A 27,268-nucleotide genomic window follows, 5' to 3' on the forward strand; every position below is an offset into this window, starting at 1 on the left:
AGAGAGAAGCAGGAAAACCACTGAGCTAAAAATTCTTTCTTAGTCTCTTAGTTTTAATTCAATTCTACTCTATGGAAAGGAGTTAAAAAAAATAGCCCTTTTCTCTCTCTCATCACACCAGGGTGTCCTTTGTCCTGGAATGTCAATGCATAAAGCAAACCCACAGTCTTTCCAGATGCTTTCCGCCCACTTCCCCACCCTCCTGCCCAAGGAGACAGGCTAACCTCCACTGAGCTAGTGAATTAGGTGGATGGTGCCCATGGGAAATGAGGTTCAAAGGGCCTTCAGGCAGCTGGCAATTTTCCCAGAGTTTTCACTGTACCAGGGACCCATGTTAGTGGAACGGAATAATTCCCCCACAACAGAATCTTCAGGACAGAGAAGGGCAGATATCCTCAGCAATCACATCATGAACAAAATGTTTCTGCTAAGCGGTAGCTCGTGTTACACTCCAAGCAAGCCATGCTTCTGGAGAAGACAACAACCATGTTTTCCTTCTTCCATTCGTCACATCAAAACGGTCCTGAAAACAAAATCTCATCAGAGGTAAAGCCCCCAGCTCCCTCTCAGCTCTTGGTCTTTATAAGAAGTGAACATCTCTCCCCAGACATGGAAGGGAAGCTGGGCACTGCTCACCACGCAGAGCCCTGTCTCTGGCCTCAGGCTTTGGTACACGGGTGTAGAGAGGAGCTGCGATACAGGGTACTTCCTTCCAGGCAGAAAGCCAGGCCTCTCTGTGCCTCTCTGCTCTTGTGGGATCTGGGATAGAATACTCAGAGAAGGTCTAAAGCTCCAGTCACCCGAAGCTGATGTAGAGTTCTCACGGCCAAGTGCTGCATCAGGGTCATTACATGGACTGACCCCTCTATTCAACCAGGAGGTTCCTATTGTCTGCACCTTTCATCTGAGAAAATGAAAGTTCAAAAAAAAGGAAGTGGCTGCAAAGCTCAGGAGAAGCAGAGCCACGAGTGTCACACAGGCCCCCAAGTCAGGGAGACAACACATGTGTGATGCGTCTTTGTCCACAGTGGGTGTTCAGTGGTTCCTCCTAGGCTCCTTCTTGTCCTGGGCTTTAAACAGCTTTCCCAGTCCCCACCTTTGAAAACTTCCCTACAGGCGGTCTTCACCAATCCCATCCCAGCTCCCGTCATGCGCTGAGGACATTTGCATGGACAACCCCAGGGGAACTTCCTTTGGAGATTTCCATCTGAACAAAGAAAGCTAACTAGATATTTGTAAGGCCCCATTAGGAACAAGCATCGACCCTCAGGACAAATGTCAAGCCAAGTCCTGTGGGAGCTGGATGTGACTTTCCAACAAAGCCAGCCCTGGAGAGGTTGCCTGGTAATCACCCATGCCAGACAGCTCCAAGCAGAACACAAAGATAATTAATGTTTTGTCTGCAGTTACACAGCGAGCGGGTGACATAGACCTTTGATTTTGCCATACTGCACTCCTTCAACAAGAACGCACTTCCTGGATGAGATAATTTAATTAGTATTTGTCCAGCACCCTGCCGTGAAAGGCGATCACCCACTCCTTCCATCTTCTGAAGGGGCTAAGTAAGATACAGTCTCTTGATGCCACTTAATCTAAAATGTCTGGGTGACTCACCCTTCCCGAGAGTTCCCTGCAGGGTATTTACTTTAAGAAAACATCCATTTGCTCCTTAATTTAAACAGTTCCTCGTGATTTAAATCTTAAAGAAACTACTTGGTTTGTGTGTGTGTGCGTGTTTACTGTTGTTGTTTTTCAATATAAATAGATAGATGGATATATGATATATTCATATATTAAGATATATAATATCTTTTCAGGGAACCCCGACCCTTCTCCACCATGAGCGCATCCTGTGATCAGTCTTCTATCCACTCTTACTGGCCACAGAGAGATACAAGTGAGGGCACCTCCTCCGAGATCAGGATTACTGATCTCTGCACTGCCTTTGCATGCCTCTGAACCCTTACCCTTACTCATCTACTGCCCACCCTAAACTTTATTTTCAGGTTGCCTCAATTTCCCAGCCCTGTCCCTCCCAGCCCCATCTTCCACCAGGAACCACAGCCCAGCCTTGCCTTTAAATGCTATCCTAGACATGTGCCACTCGTCCCAATGCTTCCTCCCTGCTTCCTCCTGAAACCTCCCAGACCTTGCTTTAAGGCACCCTGTGCCTAAATTAACAAACATTTGCTATGGTAAATCCCATTCCCTGCTTTCCAGATAACTTCTCCTTAACAGAGATAAGCTGCCAGGCAGACAGATAACAACGGGGATATGCAGTTATTAAGGGTAGATTTTAAAATGACAAAAGGATACATTTAAAAATAAAGCCCACTTGAAAATCAGCTTCCCTTCCAACTCAATCACATTCAGACCTCCTGCTCCGCAGCTCCTCATACCGAGAGATTCCAGCTCCCATTGGCTTCAGGGTATTGGCGGAGCGTTGCCATGGCAACATGAAAGGCCCAGACACCTGAAATGGGAAGTGGAAGACACAGTATCTCTCCCTCTCTCAGACACCTGGAGTGGCCAGCATGACCCCAGTCAGCTGCCTAAGTCGAGGAGAGAGCCCTACTGCTAACATTCCGACCCACTGGTGGGATCTTGGGTTACAGCTGATCTAAAAGGAAAAGGATGCATGCTAAGCCTCTTTCGCCGCGCCTGACTCTTAGCGGAGCCATAGATTGTAGCCCACCAAGCTCCTCTGTCCTTGGGATTCTCCAAGCAAGAATACTGGAATAGGTTACTGTGCCCTCCTCCAGGGGATCTTCCCAACCCAGGGACTGAACCTGCGTCTCTTACATATCCATCTGCATTAGGAAGATGGGTTCTTTACCACTAGCACCATCTGGGAAGCCCCTCCAAAAGGGGATGGGGGCCAGCAAAGAAGCCAGCAGGCAGGGCCTGGTTATCTAGGAGCTCAGAGGGACACTTGGGGGAAGGCAAGTACCATGGCAAAAATGAATGGTCACCAAGGCAGGTTACTTCTTTCATACCAGAGTGATGAAAGGGCTCCCTGGTCCTGGGTTCCCCTTGCCAGGTAGGAGTCCCAGCACAAGCCATTTTCTATTCTGGCTATCTATGAATATCCAGACCAACACTGACCATCCATCCCCAGGCTCCCACCCACCAAGTCTCATGGCTTGGGGCAACCCTAACAGACATCGCAGGTCATCTTTGACTGTGCAGGCCACACCCTGGCTTTCCAAGGCTTCACACCGCAGTCACCAACTCCATCTCTGATGCCACAAACAATCCTCTGAGCTCCCACATGTCATTGTCACCATTGCCTCACAATCACTTATTGAACTTCCTATTATTTAACCAACTCATGACTCTACTTTCTACAGAATAGGCTGTATGTATCTGCACATCACACATGGACACCCAGCCATCCCAGCTTCTCCCTAGCAAGCCAGTCCTCCTCCCCACATTCTAACTGATGAGGATTCCCATCATGCCTTCTAGTTCTCACATTGTCCATGACTTCACAGATGTGTCCTTCCATGCAGTCCTCAAGGAGCACAACTAGAGAATGCCTTCACCCAGATTCTCAGGATTCCAGCATCATGTGACCCCTTCCTACCCTTCTGATGCCCCCGGTCAGTGTTGGAGGCCAGGCTAGAGGGCTCTCTGTCAGAGGTTTATCCCACGTACTGAGAGTTCACCATGCCCTTCATCTCCAGGAGACTGTCATTAGTAGATATGTCTTCCTCTCAAATGTATAGAAATGTGTGTGTGTGTATGTGTGTGTGTGTGTGAATGACTGCAGGAGCCTCTGCCTGAGTCTATGCCAATCAGTTCATGCTTGAGTGCTTTCCTGATTATACTGAGCCCTGTGACCCCTTTACATCATGGATGCTCTCATCTCCGGCTCCACCAAGCCAGCAAGTGGTCCTCCTGTGCAGGCCATTTCTGGGAGAGCATCACTGGACAGCCAGCAACTGCCCTTCCCTGAACCCCCACCATTGGCTCCACACTGGCTCATAAGGACCTCATCTGAGGTCCCTTGCTGGATAACTGTTCCACCCCTACTCCCCACCCCAGTTTGCCACATTGACCTCTTGCTCCCAACCCCTGTTACAATCTTGACTTCACAGGCCTCCCCTTCAACTTTGGAAGTTCCAACTCTGGGTAAAGGCCACCTCGCCGGACCTCAGCCCTGAAAATGCAACCACCGTGTGGGGAAGGATGAGATGATGTATCACCGAAAGGAGTCCTCAGGTCTGCCACTCACCTCAGCACCAAGTCGAAACAAGCCAAAGCCCACCATGAGCTCTGCGGCTCACCTATCTCACTTCCGTCTCCAGTGGGGGCCAACAGTGCCTGCTTCTCATCCTCCATGGGGCTCATTTTCCATTCTTGGCTTTGCCTCCCTCTTGGCTTGGGAGACACTCTCTAGCCATAACCTCTGCCTCCTGCCTCAGTAACAGTCACACCTGTTCTCGCATTTGGGATGATTTCAGCCACTCCAGGAAAACGTATTGCCCCTTCTAGGCTCACCCAGGACCACAAGGTGGGTCTTTCAGGCCCAAGCAGTGGGACCCATCAGCACCAGGGGTCCCTGCTGCACTCAAAGACAGCATTAGTATCATTTTGGAGCCTCCTCCCCACCACGCCCCATAAACACCAGCATCAACAGCAGCAGCTGCAGAGAGAGACTGGATAGGGCACTTCTGTGCTGGTCACCATCAGCTCGGAACACAGGCCCAACACACAGCGGCAGGAGGAGAGGGAGATGGGCACGCTGAGGCTTACCTTCCGCATGTCTTTACCAAAGGTCTCACTGTAGGTCGTGCCAAGGATTTCAAACTGCACATAGGGATTCGAGCTGTCTTCCCGAAACTCCATCACGCCTGTGAGGCCAGTGATGTGCCCCTGCAGGAGAGAAGGAAAAACCATGGGAGAATAGTCAAATGTGGATGGAATCCCAAAGGCAAGAAAGAAAAAGGAAGTGGTTGCCAAGAGGGAGACAATCACGGTCTGGGCGGCAATGGACATGCTGCACTAAGGGAAGAGAGGCTAGCAGTCCTGGGGCCTCCAAGCAGGATCAACACTTCCTAGGCCATTGCTCACAAGCAAAGTTCCCCAGCTTTGCCCATCATTCATGCTGTTGATATGATTAGAGCATCTGCTCTGTGCCACACACGTGCCGGCCCTGAGATTACAGAAGGACAGCTTTCGTCCCCACCCTCCTGGAGTTTACAGTCTTCCACTGCAAACAGCTCCAGGGGCTCACCTTAGCCTGAGCCAAGGAAGGCCAAGGTCAGTAAGAGCCATCTCAGGCATGTGGCAGGAAGTAGCGGGATAGCGAGTGTGAACATTAAAACCAGCTCAAATCCTGGCTTTGCCACCTTGGGCAAGTCATCTCCCATCCTCCAGCTTCAGCCTGCAATTAACTAAGCCCACATCACAGAGCCTGCAGGGACCAAAGGAGAAAATGTGTACAAAGTGTGGTGTCTGGTACAGACCAGATGTGGGGGTGCACCAGCCCTCAAACTTTCTCTGGCAGTTCCATGAAGCTCTGGAGGAGCAGGGAGCAAAGGGGTTGAGGGAGCCTGGGCTGAGCCCTCTTCTTCCTTCAAGCCTGAGGTGAGGGGTTCTCATCCAGCCTTGAACTCCCACAGAATGTGAGCGGGGAGAGTCCCAGACAGTGAGCTGGCCCCAGAGGGGCCCCTGTTCAGACCTGGGCTCAGCAAATTCAAACCAGTATCAGACTACATTCACTGCTATCAAAACCAGGTGGAATTTATTGTGACTAAGACTCCTGGCACTATAGATTTCCCTAAATGTCCTTTTGAAGCCTCTCAAAGCCAATTCACTCAAACAAGTCGTGTGTGGATTACCCAGTTCACTTCAATCTAGTCTTCTGATGGATTTAATGTCACACCTAAGCCTATAAGACACACAGATATCCTACATGCTGAGGTGTGACACACAATCCCCCAAGTCACAGGCATGTTGATGCACACATAGGCGTGCACACACAGACACACGCACATGCACACAGACACACACACATGGTGTGGTTTTGCACAGGCACTGCCAACTGAGACAAACTCTCCTGGGGATAGTGGCAGCCTGCACAGTGGGTATCTGGCAGACATGAGAGAGCCAGGTTCCTCCACTATTTTTCTTACTTGTGATCTTGGACAAGTTACATAACCTCTCTGAAGTCCGATCACCTTATATAAAATGGAGATGATAACGGACTCAATGGACACGAATGTGAGCAAACTCCAGGAGACAGTGAAGGACAGGGAAGCCTAGTGTGCTGCAGCCCATGGGGTCACAAAGAGTCAGACAGGACTTAGTGACTGAAAAACAACAACAAATAATGCATATCCCTCAGATGCTGGGACAGAAAGCGTGGCCAGGGGAAAGGCCTGGGAGGGGCCTGGCTGGGTGACCACAGAAACAGCTCAGCTTCCCATAGTGGGCAGAGAGTAGGGGTGTGAGGAGGGGCCTGTCTTCTGCCTTGGCCAGGAGGTTGCCCCTTGCACACACCTTTTTGATTGTGTCCAGCATAGACCGCCCTCCGTTCCACGGCTTGGTGGACTTGCGGATACAGTTGAGGCTTGCCATACTGTGCCACTTCCGGTCCTCCAGCTTCCTGTGGAAGGCGTTGGCTAGCATCAGGACACTGTCATACAGGTAGAGGTTGGAGATCTGCAGAGACAAACATGCAATGCATTGGTGTATTTCCAGGTATGGGGAGGGCCAGAGTGACCCAGGATGCCAACACTGAGAAGTGAGGCCCGACAAGTAGGCCATGATCCTCTGGCTTCCAGGTGGTCATTCAAGCACCCAGCTGGAGTCTTCAGTAGAATCAGACCTGGTCTTGCTTCAGGAACTAAAGTGGGAGGTGGATCCATATATCAACGGAACCAGGGTGATCAGAACCATGACTGAGTCTTGGACACGGTTCTATGAAAGACTGGAGGGGCCAGGTATAACAAAGGATGGAAGGAAGGATGGGCAGTAAGCTCAGTCTAGGAGGATTAGGATAAAGGGTGGGGAGCACTGTAGGGAGGACACCGCGGTAGTAGAGGCATGAAGGTGCAAGGAAGCTGGGCCATGTGGGGCAGGTTCCACCAGCATTTTTGGCAAAGGACGAGATAGTAAAGATTTCACACTTTGTGGGCCTTATAGTCTTGAAACTGCTCAATCATGCTATTCTAGTAGGAAAGCAGCCTTAAATGATACCAGGCTAGCCAAAAAGTCCATTTGGGTTTTTCTATGCAATGATTCAGAAAAACTCGAATGAACTTTTTGGTCAAACTAATACATAAACAGAAGATGTGCCAATAAAACTTTATTTAGAAAATAAACAGTGAGCCACAGTTTGCTGACCCCTGAGTTGGACAGACTAAAGACAGTTCAATATGTTTGCATCAAAGGGACAGTAGGGAGGCAGGGATCAAGGATGGAGCCACGCAGAGCCTTGTGAGCCATGCTAAAGAGGAAAAACATAGGTGGATTCAGGATCTGTGCCTGAAATCAGATCTGTGCCTTAGAAAGGTCACTCCGGTCCCTGGACAGGCCTAGGGTGGGTGGTGGGCCTAAGTGACAGTGGCAGCTTCTGTGAGGGTCCAAGGTCAGGGAGCCTGCTCTGCAGTGATGTCACTGTCAGCCGGGGGATGCACTTGGAAGTTGCTGCTGTGAGCATCTGAGAACTACTCTGTAGCTTAGCTCTGCACAGTACAGCTGGATCTCAGAGGAGAAAAAGCCCATCTCAGAACTCTTGAGATCATGACAATGAGGGAGAATTCATAACAGTGAGCAGAGTGGCCCCACAGCAATAAGAGGCAGGGGTAGAACCGGTCTGGGAACCCTCCCGACTGTAAGACCCTGACGTGCATGAGCCTGGACTCCAGAGGTCACAGGTGCCCTTGGTGGGGAGGTCAGCCCTACTTTGTCATCACCCTACCCCAGCCCTCTCTGCTCCTCCAAGGGTTGACATGGAGCATGAAGGGAGGTGACAAAGTAACGCCCATCCCAGGTCAGATTAGTGACCCCTCAGGGTAACTATTGCACATACAACCATTAGCCAAAGTGGGTCAAGGGGATGGCTCTCTGCACACTTCACCAGCAAGGTGTCTGCTAAAAATATTCCAGGAAAACAAAATCACTGGATATAAATAGGAGAATATGTTGGCCTCACAGGACTCCTGGGAAGATCAAACGAGATCCTAGGGCTGTGGAAAGCATGCCTGCTGTCCCCCACCACTCCCCAGCATGTCCCTCACACTCCCAACACCTCTGAGCCTTGTTCTCAGCCTACAGTCCCCTTCTTCCCACATCTCAGGCAGGATACTCCCAAAGCAGAGGCCCAGACAGGAACCTGGGTGTGGGGAACTGTCCTCTGCAACTGAAATCAGATGTGGCCCAAGAAAGCTGGTCCAGGTCATCATATACACCTGCTCCATCATGCCTCTTCCCTCTTCCCCCATTTCACGCTAACCTCCCAGGGTCACCGCTGCCATGATATGTCTGAGCAGAGCTGACCCCTTCCTCCATGAATGTCCCTGTGCTTGACTCTTCCTGCACTGCCCTGTTCCACCTGCCTTCAACCCTCATCTTTGTAGTGGGCCCAGGGATGTTATGCCACAAAGGCCTGCATACCTGACACCTCTCCATCCTGTAGGTATAAGAAGTAGGTGAAAGACTTTCCTGGTGGTCCAGTGGTTAAGAATCTGCCTGCCAGTACAGGGAACACAGGTTCGACCCTTGGTCCAGGAAGATCCCATGCCTTGGAGCAGCTAAGCCTACACACCGAAATTACTGAAGCCCAAGTGCCTAGAGTGCAGGCTCCACAACCAGAGAAGCCACTGCAATGAGAAGCCCACGCGCCACAACGAAAAGCAGCCCCCACTTGAGGCAACTAGAGAAAGACAAAGCAAAGCAATGCAAAGCAAAGATCCAGTGCAGCCAAAATAAACAAGTAAATGAAGTAAAAGAAGAAGTAGATGGAGGATGGCATGAGTGTGCCTGTTATAACCAACTGCTGACTGAAATAAAACCTCAGGCTGTAGGGAAGCAGGCATGTCAGTGCCTGGTGATCTTTTTCAGGGACTTGCACTACACAGGTGCTTACTGGACAGCAGAGAAGGGTCACTGCCACCACCAAGAATTCACCCCCTGTCCTGCAGCGAACACCAGGACAGAGCACCATCTCCCAGCTCTTGATGCCCAGGAGCACAGCCTTGATGAGAACGATTAATCCACTCCCTGCTTTTGTCAGCCCCCATCTCTCAGGAGTCCCTACAACTGCAAAGTTATTCTGACATGTCTACTGCCCCTCTGAAATACAAACCAATAATGGAAATGTTCTAAGAGGATGTAAGCCACTTAGAGTTGCCTTGGTGTTATTTTTTTATTTGCTTTTTTTAAAAAGGATATCTCGAAGCTGAGAGTCCTTGATGATGTGAAGATTTCTCTTCTCAAGACATTTATGAACCTCCCAGCCACCCACTCACAGCCAACGCTATTCACCCAACTAGGACCCTTTGACCCACATCCCCACCTATACACGCACTCGCACACACACACGCACGCGCACACACACACACACACACACACACACACACACACACACACACACACACACACACACACACACAGGGCCACCCCTCCCCTTCAGTGGCCCAGGCTGGTACCCAGTGGAATTTCCTTCTTTCCCTCCAGCACTTCTAGTCACAATAAATTAGGGTATTTAATTACATAAGTGATTTATCCAATACAAATGTATGAATGCAGAAGGGCCTATCATGAAGAGGAAAAAAACAGGATGTGACTCAGAAAGGCCACAGGAAAAATAGGCTTGAGCAATGCTCTTTTCCAGGTTTATCTATTGATATTTCCACTATCTCTAGAACCCAGCACCAACCAAAGTACATGGTTGGTGCCTAAAGTATGTTTGTTGGATGGATGCATGTAGGTGGATGGGTATGTGGAGGTGGGTAGGGAGGATGGGTGGACAGATAGATGAATGGATGGATGGATCTCTACTAAGAAAGTACACATTGATCTTGGTTCACAAAAAGATAAAATGTAGAAAACAGAGGAAAACGATTTTTATGCATCCAACTTTGACTTGAGAGGAGACATGCTTTATTCAAACAAAAATTTGTTTCTCATTTATAGTTTGCTCAGAATGTCTTCTTGACCCTCACCTGGAGCTGTTTCCATCTTCTCCACTCACTCCTGCCCCTTCTACAAGGTGTGACCTCAATACTTCTCCCTGCTTTGGGCAGAAGCTAACACTCCAGTACTGATCTACAGCTCCATGGTCTTCTCACCAACCTCAGCATTCTAACTTAGGTGACCTGCTAGCTTCACTGGTGGGTATACAAGGGAGGGATGCTACCCTCACAGTCTGGTTGTCAAGAGAAGGAACTTTTAGGGAAAAAAAGATCAAGAATAGTAGAAAGGCTGCCTGTACATGGGGCTCCCTCCAGATCCTGACAAACATAAAAGAAACCTTTCCTTGGGGTAGGTGGGTGAAGACTAGTGTCTTAATGTCCCAGATTGGTGAAGCCAGGTCCCTGAGTCAAAAGGAAAGATCTAGAGAGACAGAGGCTCCCAGCTTCATTGACTCTCACTCAATGCTTGTCTTGAGGAGCAAACAGCCTGAGCTGGTGCTACAGGTTGCAGGGTCAGAGAAGGGGGCATGGCCTGAAGGAGCCCTTGTCTCTCTCTCTCATGTCTCAGGTGAGGCCCAGCACAGAGTGCTCTAGCAAAAGACAGACAAGCAGATACTATCACCTCATTCCTCTGAGAGTGGGAGCCCAGGATTCTGGCTAGCCTAAAAGCACTGCAGCCCAAAAGTGACAAAAGACTATAAAAGCAATTCAGGTGAGAGCAGATTTGACAAGCTAAAGAGAGGCCAGAATGTCCAGGCCGAGGGCATGGCAGAGGAAAGACCCGGACGTGCAGCAAAAGACCTGGAACTGGGTCACAGATGCCAGATGGAGGAAAGTCAGAGGCAGACAAGCGCCAGAGCCGGAAGCGGAGCCTGAGGCTTTCCTGGGAGCCTGTGGCCTCCTTTCTAAGGGTATACACAGCTGCAAGGGGCCTGGCTGGTTTGGGGAGCCGCCTTAGAGATGCACACTGGGGTTCTCTTTAGTGTCATAGAGCAGAACTCTCACTCCACTGTGTGTGCACCTTAGCCTGGGGCCTGGGCTGATGAGCAAGAGCTTTGGATTCATCATAACCTGGGCCAGCTCCGCTCACTGCTGAACACCCAGCATGGACAGCAGCCCATAGATATAGCATGCGCTTGGTAAATGCTCAGAGTATGGGTGAACTGAATCTCCTCTTACTCTCACTCGCAAGGTGATGTTGAACAAGTCATCTAAGTTCTAGCCGTGGGGCTTCCCTTGTGGTTCAGGAGTTAAGATACTGTGCTTTTACTGTAAGGGGCACAGGTTTGATCCCTGGTTGGGAAACCAAGATCCTGCATGCTGTGCAACGCAGCCAAAAAAATAGACAAAAACAATTTTAATAAGCTCTAGCCTTATCTTGATTACAATAACATACAGTATGTTCAGTGTCCCTGGAGAGGTGCAGTGGGCGGTTTTGATTTACTTGCCCTGTGACATATCCCTGTGAAATGCAGATAGTGATAACCCTGTGTGCCAAATAGCCAAGCACCATCCCAAGCTCTCTTCATTTCGTTTTATTTTTGGAGGGAACAGGGACAGAAAGGAATAGAAGGAGAAACAAAGGACCCAGGCAGGCTCCTGACTTCAATGTGGGTCAGCAGAGAGCTTGTCAACCGGGGGTGTCTCCAGTGGCCGGGGCCCAGTGTGAATCTGTCACACAGAAGCATGGAGGCTATTGTGAAAAGAAACTTTGATCTGCCAACACCACTCACCTCTCCTCCAATGCCCCTTGGCCTGCAAGCTTTTCAAGGGCAAGCAGGGGTCATATATGGCTCCTGCAGCTTCAGGGTCAAAGGACTGAGCAGGGATCAGCCCTGTTATCAGGAACAGCACAGAAAGCAGCTCACCTGGGCGCATGTCCCTGGCTTCCTTCGGGTCCAGCAGCAAGGTCACAACTGCCATGGCGCCCTGGGCCTGAGCTGGGCCTTTTAGGTCTGCATGTCCTAAGGTGTTAAAGGGCTGCACTTTGAGGAAAAGGCCACTTCTCTGCTCCCGGGGTGTGCTATAAAAGCTGCCAATATAGGAAGGCCCGGAGTGAGGGCCTGCACAATACCCTGACCCAGGTTCCTAAAAGGGGATGGCTTGGCACACTTTAAAGCCTGACATTTGCCCTGCAGGGCTGGCTCAGCCAGGAGAGCCCAGGGCACAGCCAGTCCTGGACCAAGACCATCGAGGTATACAGAGGAGAGTAAAAGGCAGGCAGGAGGTGACTAGAGCGAGAACAGAGACAGCTGCAGCCCCGTGCCTGTGGGAGGTGCCACGCCCTGCACCCTGCCACCAGCTGCCCATTCCCTGCCCAGGCTTAGGAGTTTCACCCCTGGGGAGGCTTCCTAACATCCTCTCTAGGTGGTCACCTCCACAGCCACCACGTAGTTCAAATGCCTCTATTTCTCCCTGGGGATATGGTAATCCCCAGTTCCCTTGTCTCCCAGTCCAGGCCCTCCACTTCCAGCCTGCACTGAGTTGTCATTCCCATAGGCACATTCTGCCCTGTCATTTCCCTGAGGGCTATCCACCCTGGCCTCCGTTCCCTGGCGCTGCTCTCCTCGCTAATTGATTTCCCAGTACTTCTTGCCTCAGACATGCTAAACTCAGCCCCTGCCGTCCTTGGCTTCCGGGCCGTGGCACATGACTTTCTCCATAACTGGAAAGCGTTACTAAAGGGAGATTAAAATTCCTGCTTTATTTGGAGTTTGTGAGAATCAGAGAGACAACATTCGTGAAATGTCTAACATAGGAATTGGCATATAATAAGTGCTTAAAGTGTGTCTGTGGAATTAATGGATGGTGAATGAATAGTTTAAATCGGTTCTTAGGAAGAAACAAAGAGATGTCAAAGTGTTTGGAAAGAGGATGCCTCTTAGATTAAAACTGATCGAGGATAGAAGCCACACTGTGAAAGGGAATAGGACCTCTGTGTGGATACATTCCACGTGGAGCTGTCCATCTGTAATCTGAATCTGGGTTATATGCTTCCATGAGATGGGGGCATCCAGGCAATGCTTGTCTTTCCAAAGTCAGCCCCCTATGTAAGAGGCAGGTCCTCAGAAGGGAAACAAGGAAGGTGAGGTCACATCTGCAGGAGACATAAGAGAGGATTCAGCCATGAGTTCCTGACTGGGCTTCAGCTTTTAATAAAATCCAGGTAGACATTCCTGGCTGCTGGATAATTAAAGACCAATCACATGAAGCCAACTGAGGACCAAGGATAGAAAGATAAAGATTTTTTTACTAAGAGTTAACACCAAGAATCCCCAATACGTCAGTAACTATATTTTATTTAAGAAAATATCTTGTGTCAGCAGGAGCAAAGGCTACCAGTAAAACTTAAATTGATCTTCATGAGAAAATAAGGAGAATTTATTTTGGAGTCAAGACCCAGTGGGGGGAAATAGAGGGTGGCTAGGAAAGAGAGGGTAGCAAGATGCAGAGAAAGGATGAAGCACAGGATGGGGGGAATGGGGCAACAGAGGAGCAAACATACCTCATCAGGGAAGACTTAGAACCTGAGAAGCTGTTTGTGCAGCTACAATGCAAAAGTCCCACTCCAAGGCCCACCATATGTGACACCATCTCTGAGACTGAGATGTGTTGCCTTGTTGAAACCAGGAAAGGCTTTGATTTCCCATCTGGGTTAGTACTAGATGGGGTGGCAGCAGTCCCATCAGAAGCCCAGGTGATTTGTTTACTTACTCCCTGAGTCCCTTGAAGCAGGATGAGGGCCAGCAGTAATGGAACAGAACCCCCCTCGCCCGCCCTACTCCCATGAAACATGCTGAGCTCTTCAGCAGAGCCACACACATTTGGTTCTATCTGACCCTCAGCAGGCTGAGGTCTGTGTGCATCCCCATCAGAGTGGAAGGGAGAGGCCCCTGAGGATGACGACGGCTCTGCTAGGGTGCCAGCTGTCTGCCCTCCCAGAGCTCCATGCACATTTCTCCACAGTATATCAGAATTTAGGCAAATCATATTAGGTTGCTCCAGCCTTGCCTCCCAAGGGCCCAGGGAGGTGCTGGGCATTCACATTATCAGGGTACAAGTCACCCTGGAAGGCATGGGAAGACGGATAGAAGGCCAGGGTCACAGCCACGTGAGCCAGCTGCATCTCACCACCAGACCGTTATCTGGCCAACACCAAAGCTGGCGATGCGGGAAATGTTTTCATTAAGAAAGGCTGCATTTCCTCCAGCTTTCTATAGAGCCTGATTTTCTCTTGCCTCCATCATTAATCAAGCAAAGTGGACTGTGCAGAGAGACCTCAGAGAGGCAAACAGCAGGAACTGACCTCTGACCAGATCCGCAGACAGGCTCTGTCCATCCAGCACACTCAGACCAGCAGAGGGTCCAGCTGGGAGGACAAGCCGATGCCCAGATGTCACAGCTTGAGAAATCCATCTCCAGGTGCGACCTCTCTGCCAAACTGCTGCCAGTCCACTCATCTTGAGAGAGGAAGCCATGTCCAGGCCTGAGGCGGGAACAGATGGTGGCAGAGGGCAGAGAGTGGGGGGAGCTCTCCTCATGTTGAATCCAAGATGCGAGTAGGGTGGAGTGTGGAGGGTCACTTGCTATACCCAAGGCTCTCTGGCCTCCAACTGTTCATACAGCCACCTGTGGCCAGGACGGCAACCAGCTTCACCCAAGGGGACCACCTGTGCACTGTCTCTGAGAAAGGCATCGATCCATGCTGGTCACCACATGTTCCATCTGGGTCTTTAGGGTGAAGTAAACCAGTGAAAATGACATGAAGTCCAAAGTAACTCTGGAGTGAAGAGGTTCAGTGTTGCTCACTTGTAAGCTTGGGACAAGTGTACAGAAAGCCTTAAAAAAATAGGGATGTAAGAGGTGGTGGTGTGGGGAGTGGGGCTGAAATGCTGTAACAGGTTGAATGATTCCATCTATTAAGCCATCTTACAATTTTAAAATTCATAAAGAAGAGAAATCCCAACTTAAGGGAGCATTTTATGATAATACCACATTAGCTCCTGCAGCCTAATTCAAGGTTCAGGCTCCACGGTGACCAGACAACACAGCTTCTATCATTTGCCTGTCTCACTTTGGAAACACATTTGAATAGAAGTGGAGTAACAATGAGACAATTCATCTGTTAGGTTAATTGTAGCCCCGAAGTCATCAGGCAATGCAGTCTTAAAGACCAAGGATGCTTCAGATGCTTCTCTGAGCAAGGTTGCCCATAAAATCTGAGCAAAGCCTCAGGGGTTCTTAGGGTCTTGTTGTCATTTTTATCACTGGCCGGGTCAGGCAACCTCTAAACAAACTTGTTGAGAAAACAAGAATGAGAAGCACCCAAATAAGACAGTGCTGTGTAGGGAAAAAAGAAACAACAGCACTGCACGCTGCAAAAGCAATGGTTTTGGAGCCAATAGAAGCCACTTACTTAGGTACTTTTCTTCCAAAAGATGTTCTCTTTACTAAATAGGAACCAAATTGATTTGCTATAATAGTGCCTGGTTGGCTTTGCAGCACAAAAAGCCCTGACCACAGGCCTAATAGAAGAAGATGGAGCTCCTGAGGTCAGCTCAGTGCAGAAGCAGAGAGATGGATGATCTTGCAAAAACTCCCTGCTGTTGATAGTCTTCTTGAAAACTTCTAACCCAGAATTATCATCCCAAGAGAAGCCGTCTGGGGGAAGAACTAAAGATGGACTTGAGAGCTCCATTTCCAAAAGAATTTTCATTAATTCCATCAAGACAAAGTTAATAATCCATGACATCAATGTTGTATTTTTTTTCCCTTCAGTTGGTTGTGCTAAACATGTTAGAACCTTCTCAATAAATCTCACAGCTAGAGGCTAGTAGAAATTAGTTTGCCTTCTACACTGTCATTAAGAAAGAAAGAAGTGGTAATAGCTACAGAGAAAACTTGAAGGGAATGGCTTGTAAATGAGATGAATCTACAAGCTGCCTGAATGGTTGTTGGGTGGGATGAGTAAATAAATCCACATTTGCCTCTCGTCACAGCCTGTACAAGGAAGCAGATGCAACAAATGGAGATAGATTCATTTAATAAAGTATTTTATTTATAGATATATAAAGAGGCTTCCAGAGACAGTTTAACTTATGTTAAGACCTGCATTCTTAACAGATCCACCCCATTAGTCCTTATCGAGAATTTCCAAAGAGTAGGGTCTGGTCTGAAGAGCTATGCAGGCCGGAAAGACACTGGCCTCCCCTCTCCCACCCAAGGCAGCACTGATCGAGTTCCTGCATGATTGATGTGACAGTAAGTGGTGCTCAACACCGGTGATGAGGGGCCAGACAGAAGTGAAGCTCTCCCACCCGCTGTGAGACTTTCAAAGAGCATGCTCAGGACAAAAGTAGACTACATCACACTGTACAAAAAATAATGAGGCCATGTTCACTCTTCCCATGGAAACCCCAAGCACATCCGGCCACATCCTCCAGGATAGTTCTGTTTAATAGCTCAGCTTTGTTCTCATTGCTTTCTATACATCCTCTCATTTATTTTCATTATGACTCCGAGAAGTAGGTAATATTTGAATCCCCAATGTACAGAGAAGGAAGCAGAGGCATAGAATGACAAATAAATAATAATAAATAATTAGTAGCTAGATTTACTGGGATTTGAACCCAAGCAACCTCGCTCCTGTTGCTGCTACTTCTTCTTCTACTATAACTATTGCTGCTTCTGTTGCTACTGCTACTATTGCTACTGCTACTGCTATTACTGCTACTATTACTACTGACACTGCTATTACTATTGCTACTATTAATATTACTACTACTGCTACTGTTACTACTGCTGCTGCTGCTAATGCTACTAGCACTACTATAGCTGCTACTACTGTGACTACCATTACCATCACTGCCACTGCTATTACTATCATTGCTGTTACTGGTGCTACTGATACGATGCCATTTATGACACTATTACTACTGCCGCTACTGCTACTAATACTGTTGATACTACTAATACTACTATAGCTACTGGTGCTGATACTGTGACTACTGCTACTATTACTGCTACTTCTGTTACTATCACTGTTGCTATTACTACTACTGCTGCTATTACTGCTGCTACTGCTTCTACTACTACTGCTACAAGATCTGTGATGTAGCTCTTAAATCTTGCTGTTTGTATTGTGTCTGGACCTCAGCAGAAACAGAGAGAGGTAGGGTGGCCAGGATTCTATGCTTGATATTGTACTGACCTTACCTGAAGATTAGCCACCCACCGCAGAGCCATGGCTTTGTTCATCCTCCTAATAAATGTGTGTCATTTCAGAAAGCCCTCTACCACATTCCTCTCTGCTACCATCAGTGTCTTTTCCTCTCTTGTCCTCCAGGACAGATTCTTTACATCCAATGTGACTGATATGCAACGAAAGAGCTCACCTAAGCTTCCTGTCCATGGCAAAATGAGTAACCAAGACCGTGATGAGTCATACTTCGACTCTCTCCCTCCACCCCACCAGGGCAGGACATGTTGGTGAAATAGGAAGCAGCCCTCTTTTCTTGTGGAGTAGAAGTACAGTAAGGCAAGAAAGAAATGGGAAAATGAACAGGGGTATGGGGCAGGGTGGAACAGGGCTGGTGTGTCTCTGGGGAAGGATGAAGCCTTTTGGGGAGAGAGAACCCATAGAGACCTTCCTGCGAGTGAGACACCCTCAGGGTGTGGCCCCCACAGAGAGTTGAAGGCACCTCCCCCTCCAGCCCTGGGTGGGAAGGAGCACGCATTGCCTGGGCCACGTGGTCACACTACACTTCCATCCACATGGAGAGTGAGGTGCTACATAAAGAGGCAACACGAGGGGCCCTCACCTCTTCTTCCAAACTCTAGAAAAGAAGAAGGCTGAACAGGACAGCAGCACCCTAAAATAAAGCACCTTCCATGCCTGGTCCTTACGCCCAGGGCTTCCAAGTCCATGGGCCCCTCAGAGGTCTTTGATCTACTTTCCCGGTCAGCATCTCATCATTTTTGAAAGATCCCAAACTTTGTGATGTTTCCCTGGAGTGATGGACTTGGAGCTAGTGGGAGTTACTCCAATGAAATCCTGATGTCTTCTATGTTTCCTTATCAACCAAGAACATATTTCTAGCATTTGCCATCTGTGGGAGCATGCTTCCTCTCTCCCCTATTAAGATTATAGAATGGATTTGGTACTTTGACAAATCACACATGTACATAGCTCATCCTAGAGATTATAATAACCTCCCTTCCCAAAATATATGCCCCATGATTAGATGATACCAAGATGCCCTGGGATGGGACTGATACTCTAGAGGCAGACACAGCCCATCACCGCCCTACAGTCTCCATGCCAGGTGGAAAGAAGGAGTAAATCAGTTTCAAACACTGAGTGGCAACCATCTCCCATGCATAAATTATGAGTACTTTTCACAAACCCAGGTGGGAAAATTTTCCTTCTGTTTATGTGGTTCCCACCAAACATCGAAGGAAAATTTTCTCAGGCACCATGTTCCTAGTGGAGTTTCAGATGCCAGTCTACCAACAGACAATTTTCACCATTACCCCCAAATATCCAGGAAGAAAACCACCTCTCACAATGGGTGCACAGCTCCACATCCACTTCCCAGGCCTAAGAGAAGCTAACCTCGAATGCACCTATGTCAAAAGAGTAGTGGAGGGACTAATCATACACACTCTGTATTTCTCATCTTGGAAGGAAGGGAACAGGTGGGCAAGTAATGTTTCTACCTTTTGCACCCTCCTGCTCAGCTAGGATTACAGCAGTGCTCTGGTTGACTTAAGACTTAGCATTCAGAAGACGAGCTGAGACATTTCCCAGTTATTTCCATATTTTTGACTTTCTACAGGGAAGAACTTAAAACGGGTTCCAAATGATGACTCTCCACAGGAAGGCTCTGTCCCCAGTCCTGACAGATGAAATCATTCCCCATCAACACAGCCATCACAGAAACTTAAGATACAGGACTCTCCTTACTCCCTAAGTGTGCAACTTTTAAATACAAGAGGCACCCAGTGAGCTAATATGCTGCATCTGCTGACATCAGCCATAATTGCCTGCTAATGTGCTTAGAGGTACTGCCCAGTTGACTGGTTTCAATTTCAGCAAATGACAAAGTTCTAATAATTACAGTTGGTCGGGAAGCGTGCTCAACTAGAGCTGAGGAATAGTGTTGCACGAGGCAGGCCAAGGGCATGGGTGAGACTCCCTCCTGGAAGAAGTTTAGGAGGCCAACACTGACCTGCAGCATCTGGAGGTAGCCTTCCTGGGGGTCGCAGAGCAGGGAGGAGATGCGGTGGTTGTTCCTCATGCATTTCTGGTTGTCCTTTGCAGAAGGGAAGATCTGCCGGACCACTGTCATCCTGCCAAGGGCACTGTGGACCAGATCCAGGATCTCCGGGTCACTGATTTCCTGGGAAGATAACCAGAAATGCTTACCATTGACTTATGAACTCATAATCTCTGCAGAAGACTTACCAGTAGATGTCTAGGTTGACAGACCAAATAGTTGATGCCAAAGGGGTTATGAGTTTGGGCTCAAGGTCAAAGAGTTCACTAGCTGCTTACTTACAAATAATACTTGTTTACCCTAAAATGCAAACAGGATTATTCAACACCTTCCCTGAAGGACAGAAAAAGATAATCTGTAGCTAAACCACCGATGCATTGGCTACCATGGAGTCAAACCCTAAAAGAACCGATGCTGTCAAGTGTCATGAGAGGCATTAGCTGGAATAAAAGGCTCACTTTCCTGTTGGGAGTTGTCTACCTGATGTAGACAAGGAAAACTGGCTTCCTCTGACAGAGCTGAACAAAATACAGTAAGTTTCCCATAATTCTTTAATAATTAGATTTTTTTAAAGATTTGCATACATACAAAATTTTTAAATATATCCATTCATTCATCCACTCATTCATTGCACAAAATCTACCCAACAGCTCCTCAATGTTTTGTTCTGTGTTAAGAATGGGGTATAGCTGTGAATGAGTCAGGCTTAATTCCATCTGGTGAAACTCAAGGTCATCATAGGCTGAAATATATTGAGTGATGTCATATGGAAATCTAGGGGCAAAGGAACCCATCGAACTTCCACATGGGCCCATTTGCTAAGTTCTTCGCACACATTATCTCATTTAGTACTTAGGAATTCTATGAGGTAGATCCTATTACTACCTATTTAAAATGAGCACTCTCATGCACAAAAAGAGCAAAGGGAGCAGGCCAAGGGGAGCTCTTTCCAGGATGAGGCTTCTGTGAGGAATCAGCACTGAAGCTGAACCTGAAGGATGAACTTATTAGGCAAAGTGTTTGCAAGTAAAGGCAAGCAGGCAGGATAGTGAAGAGTTGAGTTGGAGGCAGTACTGCTGAAGATGGAGGCAATGGTATAGGTAGCAAGGTGTCCCTCCAACCTAGGGAGGGGCAGGGCCACTGACAGGAGAGAGGAATGATCAAAGGCAGTGTGGGATCTGTGTCCTGGACCAGATGTGGTTATGGGGTTCAGTAAATATTGCTAAAACATCCACACTACAGATGATGAGAAGCACTTGAAAGATTTTATGCACCAATAAGCCACAATCAGATTTACATTTTTAAAAATCTCTGACTGCTGTACAGAGAGAGGATTAGAGAGTAACAAAACAGCTCCATGTCTGAGATCAGCACAGGGACTATAAAAAATGGACATTCACCAAGGGTTTTAATGGTGGAAGAGAGGTCAAGAAAGCTCTGGTTCACTGGTTCTAAGAAGTGACTCTATATGTGTTGGTTGCAAGTCAAGATTTTAACCATGAATAACTGTGTTTTAAAATTGGCCTTAAGTCTTCCTCCTTGCAGATGACACAGTCTAGCTTTGAGACAATAAGATGGTAAAACGGAGCTAATGAGGTTAGAAATAGTGATCAGGAATTTTCTGAATCACATAAATAAGAACATAACATGTTTAAGGATTTAAAGGTAAACAAAGCACTTTCAGGAACTGTCCTAGGTACTCAATATGACTACACAGACTGGTCAGTTATAACCATGTACTAGATCTGGGAGAAAGGAAGAAATTAAGAGTTGCATCGTTTTAGAATGATCAATAGTTCCTAAGTGTGCAAAGCTGCAGGCATTTCTAAAGAATTAAAGTGCTTGTACATACCGAATCTGGGTTTCAACTACTTAAACTTTGTATTTCAGACAAAAGTCTGTTTAAGGAACGATGATCATATTGGATTGGGACCAACTGACAATCAATGATGAGGAAATTGCAAAATGTTCATACCTTCAGACCACCAAGTGAGAAGAGCCCAGGTTCCAGCTGGGCTTCAGAAAACAAAGCAGAGAATGTAGCTGAGCCTGGACATTTGTGCTTGGCTCTTAGCTGCCCTGCTAATGGACACATTGCCCCAAGCAGGATAGCAGGATGAGAGAACTCATGTTCTAAGCTAATAGAAAGTAAAACTGTAAGAAAGACCAATGAGTAGAGTGGTCAGCTTTACTTGAAGAAGGAATATAGATGTCTTCATGGGTAGGAGGTAACCTAGAAAAATCATGAGGTCATGGGAAAATGATTCAAATTATGCGTAAGGGGGTTCATCAAAGTCAGCACACTTGAGACAAGAAAAGGATATGTGACATACCTTTCATTTTTCTCACTTACTCTTGATAGCAGAGATCATCACAGAAGCTCTTTTATTAAACCACTCCTGCACCCTTAACTTCCAGATAGGAGGGTCAATGGCATTGAACTTCCCTACTACCCCTCAACAATAACCTTGGAAATTGTAGGGGGCCTGACTGATAGGAGAACACAGTACCTTTCTGGTAGATATAGCCTCTCTTCCCTACAATATGCAGCAGCATATGGGGGGACTGATGTCAGGGCAGCCAGGACCTAGTCAAGGGGCCTGGGTCCCTCCCGCAAGTAGCCCTGATCTCCAGATCACTCCTTCTCAATTCTACCTTCCCAGGACAGAGATGAGAACTTGGTATAGCTTCCTCCAACCCATTAGCTGCTATATGCCTCCCCTGCTGTAAGGATCTCTGCAGACCTCCCATCTCCCACGGTCCTGTTCTCACCCACTCACTCTGAGTCCAATCACTACTAGCCACCTCCCCACACCTCTGGGCCTATCCCTAGTATCTAGTACAGAGATAGCTGCAATCAGATGCTAAGAATCCACAGAAGCAACTCCCCTGGATCCCTCAGAGGCAGTGAAAAGGGTCACTTCTCCCAGGGACTTATCCTTTGCTTTGGAGATACCCAAGTCTGCATCAGTCAGTTCCCGCAGCTCCATGCCAGGCCTTCTTCTGTCCTGCTGGCCCCACCAGGTCCTTCAGTACTGCTGGGCCGCACATAGGCATCTGCTCACACCCTGCTCACTGATTTCAGGGACTGCTTCCAGGCTGCACACCAGGTCAGCCTCTGGACTACTGTGAAGAAGACCAAACTCTGGGTCTTCCTAAGGGTGCAGAAGGCAATCAAGCAGTCAATTCACATAAACCACTTGGAGAACAAACTTTCCCTTTGTCTCAGCTGAACATTTCTTCCAGAGAGTGCTACTAGCAGAAGAAACAAGACAATGTGTGTATACTGTGTGACCTCCACTGACCTCACCAAAGTCAGCAAGGCAGCAATGAAAGAGTAACCCATCATATCCAGACACTCAACTAAGTGCTCATGTGTGGAAGGGCACAGGCTCAAAATAAATCTTGCTTATTACTTTTTAAGTTTGTCTTGTGAAATATATCTTAATGCACAAACACTACATAAAGTATGAATAATAAAATAATTTCAGTGTACCTTTCATCAAGAAATAAAATATAACCTGCATCTTGATTGGATGCCTCTTTCCCAAATGCTTACCACTTCCTCATCAGGAGTTCCCTTTGTCATGTCATAACTTGTGTATGTAACCTAGATAATATATATCTTAGGCTTGAACATTTTGCTTAGCTTTGTGTAAGCTAAACAGTCTGCATGCCTCTTACCATTGTGTTTTAACACAGTGGTTCTCAAACTGAGTCATGTATCAGATCACCTGGGGAATTCACAAAATTACAGAGGTCCAGTCTTGTCCCATTTCAACAAGCAAAGCTTTCGTGTTCTACATTAGCTCTCCAGATAATTCCAGTATTCACCAACATCTAAAACTCCCTGGGTTTAACATTAAGTTTTTCTGATCTATTCATGGTGATGGATGCAGCTCTGGTTTATTCATTTTCACAGCTGTATGCTTTGCATTGTATGATTTTGCCACAATGTATTCATGGTATTATGATTGCCATTTGAATGTTTTTGCTTCTTTCCTATTAGGAACAAAGCTTCTATGAACAATTTTTCTTGCCTGTGTGTCTTGGTGCACACCTTTAAGAATTACTCTACATACCTGGAATTAGAATTCCTCCACAGGAAAATATGAAAGTGAAAGTCGCTCAGTCGTGTCCGACTCTGTGTGACCCCATAGATGGCAGCCCACCAGGCTCCTCTGTCCCTGAGATTCTCCAGGCAAGAATACTGGAGTGGGTTGCCATTTCCTTCTCCAATGCATGCATGCATGCTAAGTCACTTCAGTGGTGTCCGACTCTGTGCAACCCTATGGACAGCAAGCAGCCCACCAGGCTCCTCCGTCCACAGGATTCTCTAGGCAAGAATACTGGAGTCGGTTGCCATTTCCTTCTCCACCTGATATCCTATGACTTCCTAATATTTGCCAGTCTGGTGAGAAGCAATTGGTACCTCACTAGACTTTAATTTCCACTTCCCTAATACTTAAAAGAGTTAAATATCTTTCATACATTCATAAATCATCTGTTTCCTTTTGTGTGCTTGTGATTTTTGTCTAATTTCCAATAGGTTATATATTTTGCATGTTGATTTATGGGACCTTTTATTCAGCTCTGGATATTAAGTTTTTATCACATGCTACAGATACCTTCTCTAGTTTCTAGATTATTAAGTAAAACTAGGCTATAAATTCATCCAACTTGGTATTTTCTTTGTCGAAAGATTTTTATTACTAATTAAATTTCCTTATTTCTATAGGAATTTTCTTGTTTTGCCTTCCTCACCCTGTCATTTTTTTCCTACATATTTAGTCATGTTGTCCAAATTTTTTAATTGATTGGCATAAGTTGTTCACAATGTCATTCTACTTCTTCTGTTCTCTCCAATGCATCTAAAGTTGTGTGCCATCATGCATTTCTAATAATCTATATTTGTGTATCTTTCCTCTTATTTTGATCCTAGAAGTGAGTATATTTCATAAATTCTCCTTAAAAAGTAAGTTTTACCTTAATAGATACTGTTTTATGTGGTGGTTTTCTATTTCATCAATGTCTACTCTTTATTGTTTTTACTTTTCCATTTTCTTTGGATTTATTAAGTGGTTATTTTTGAAACTGCTTCCATATGAAACTTAGCTGATGAATATCAAACATTTTTTCTTTCCTAATGAACTATTTAAGACTATAGATCTACAATCAAACAGGCTTTAGTTGTGACCCACAAGTTATCATATATATTAATTGTATCATTGTTTCTAAAATTCCTCTTTGAAATGTTTTTGACTCATGAGTAGTTTACTAGAGATTTAAAAAATTTTTCCAAATATGAGGTAATTTTTTTTTAGTAATCTTCAATGCATTATAACCTGAGAATGTAGAATGTGTGAAACAAATCCTTTAAAATTTATTAAGCCTCACTTTGTGATAGTTTGCATGAAAATTTTGTGTTTTCACTGTCCAATTGCTGCTGATTTCAGTGGTCTATTTTTAGGTCCATTAGATGGGGAATTTTCCCATTTCTGTTTGCATTCAGTCTTTATTTTCAAAAATCATATTTTGAGTTTTTTAAATTACACATAAGTTTAGAATTATAACTCCTTGCTCAACTGAAACTTTTATCATTATTTATATATCCTCTTTATTTCTAGTAATGTATCTTGCCTTATAGTTTACTGCTATTAATATATACACCACTTTCATTTTGGTTAGTATCTGCCTGCTCTTTTCCTATTTCTTTGCTGTCAATCCTCCTCTGTATCACATTTTAGTTGGGACTCTTATAAGCAAAATATACTCAACTTTTAATATCCATCCTAGACATTTTAGTTGAAATTTCAATCCATTTATATTGGACAATGATCATACATATAAATGAATTGATTTTACCATACTACTTACATTACATATTTTACTGTTTCTTTTTTCTTCCTTCTTCTCTTTAGCTTCTTCTTGAAATGATTTTTCCTATTTTCATTTCCTTATTCTCCTTTCAAAGATGTAACAATATTGTCCATTATTTTTTCATTGGATATCATAAATACTTTAATTACACAAGTGTGAAATTAATCAATATTTTTACTCTCTTCAATCTTTATCTCTAATCATCATCATCATCATCTCAACTAAAGTCGTAACGATGTCTAGTGTTTTAATTCTAGTTTTCATTATGTCCTCTTATTACACATAATTTCCATTATTTTATACATATTACACACAATTTCCATTATTTTATACATATTTTATACATTATTTATACGTAAATATTTATCTACTTAACCAATATTTATCGATATATTTGTTAAACATTCTTCTGCGGCACTCAAATCTTACACCTAAGATCATTTTTCTCACCCCGGAGTATATCATTTAGAATTTCCTTTAAATGTGGGTTTGTTGGTGACAAACTTAGTTTTTTGTTTATTGAAAAGCATTGTTATTTGGATCTCATTCCTAAAATAAAAAATTCTAAATTGAATAGTATTTTTATAGCACAGTAAAGATAATATTGCATTATAGTCTTGCTTCCATTTTAGTTCAGTGTATTAGATTCCTATGGTTGTAATAACAAATTATCACAAACTTGGTGGCTAGGAACAACAAAATTTTATTCTGTCACAGTTCCACAGATCAGGAGCCCAAAAATCAGTCTCACTGGGCTGGTATTAGAATATTGGCAGGCATATTCAGCCCATAACCTTAAGTTATTAGGAATCATTTTGAAGATGACCTCTTCTGTATGGATACTCTTCAGATTTTTCTTCGTTTCTGCTGTTCTGCAGTCACAATATGAAGTGTAGTTTTTATTTTTATTCTGCTCCTGATTCTTAGGCTTCCTAGATCTGGAGTTTAGTTTTTTCAATAATTCTAGAGAAATCTAAACCACAGTATCCTTTAATATTATTTTTCCCTGCTATTTCCTATTTCCTTCTAGAAATCCAATCAACAGTATGTTAGAGCTTATCATTCTATTTTTCATGTTTATTAACCTCTTTTCCAGCTGGTTGTTGTTGTTGTTAGTTGTTCAGTTCCTAAGTTGTGTCTGACTCTTTGTGACCGCACAGACTGCAGCGCGCCAGGCTTTCCTGTCCTTCACCATCTCCCAGAGCTTGCTCAAACTCATGTCCTTTTTTGACCTGCTTTTTAATATGCTGTCTATATTGGTCATAGCTTTTCTTCCAAGGAGCAAGTGTCTTTTAGTTTCATGGCTACAGTCACCATCTGCAGTGATTTTGGAGCCCCCAAAAATAAAGTCTCTCACTGTTTCCACTGTTTCCCCATCTATGTGCCATGAAGAGATGGGATCAGACGCCACGATTTTAGTTTTCTGAATGCTGAGTTTTAAGCCAACTTTTTCACTCTCCTCTTTCACTTTCATCAAGAGGCTCTCTACTTCTTTGCTTTCTGCCATAAGTGTAGTGTCAAGTGTACATCTGAGGTTATTAATATTTCTTCCAGCAATCCTGACTCCAGCTTGTGCTTCATCCAGTCCAGCATTTCTCATGATGTACTCTGCATATAAGTTAAATAAGCAGGGTGACAGTATACTGTTGAAGCCTGGCTTGGAGAATTTTGAGCATTACTTTGCTAGCGTGTGAGATGAGTGAATTGTTCGGTAGTGTGAGCATTCTTTGGCATTGCTTTTCTTTGGGATTGGAATGAAAACTGACCATTTCCAGTCCTGTGGCCACTGCTGAGTTTTCCAAATTTGCTGCCATGTTGAATGCAGCACTTTCACAGCATCATCTTTTAGGATTTGAAATAGCTCAACTGGAATTCTATCACTTCCACTAGCTTTGTTCGTAGTGATGCTTCTTAAGGCCCACTTGACTTCGCATTCCAGGATGTCTGGCTCTAGGTGAGTGATCA

At 45.7% G+C, this 27,268-nt stretch overlaps 1 protein-coding gene across 1 annotated transcript in view; it reads right to left on the reverse strand.

Annotated features, from left to right (window-relative positions):
• The window catches only part of GRID1 (glutamate ionotropic receptor delta type subunit 1), a 660,665-nt gene that overhangs the window by 206,201 nt on the left and 427,196 nt on the right, over positions 1 to 27,268 (reverse strand). Inside the window, exons 6-8 of the mRNA XM_065919920.1 lie at positions 19,376 to 19,546; positions 6,508 to 6,669; positions 4,759 to 4,878 (exon numbers count right to left, since the gene is read on the reverse strand). Coding sequence (XP_065775992.1) covers positions 4,759 to 4,878; positions 6,508 to 6,669; positions 19,376 to 19,546 — 453 coding nt within the window. The remainder of the gene's footprint in view (positions 1 to 4,758; positions 4,879 to 6,507; positions 6,670 to 19,375; positions 19,547 to 27,268) is intronic.

Source organism: Muntiacus reevesi, chromosome 2 (genome assembly GCF_963930625.1).
Source record: "Muntiacus reevesi chromosome 2, mMunRee1.1, whole genome shotgun sequence".
NCBI lineage: Eukaryota > Metazoa > Chordata > Mammalia > Artiodactyla > Cervidae > Muntiacus > Muntiacus reevesi.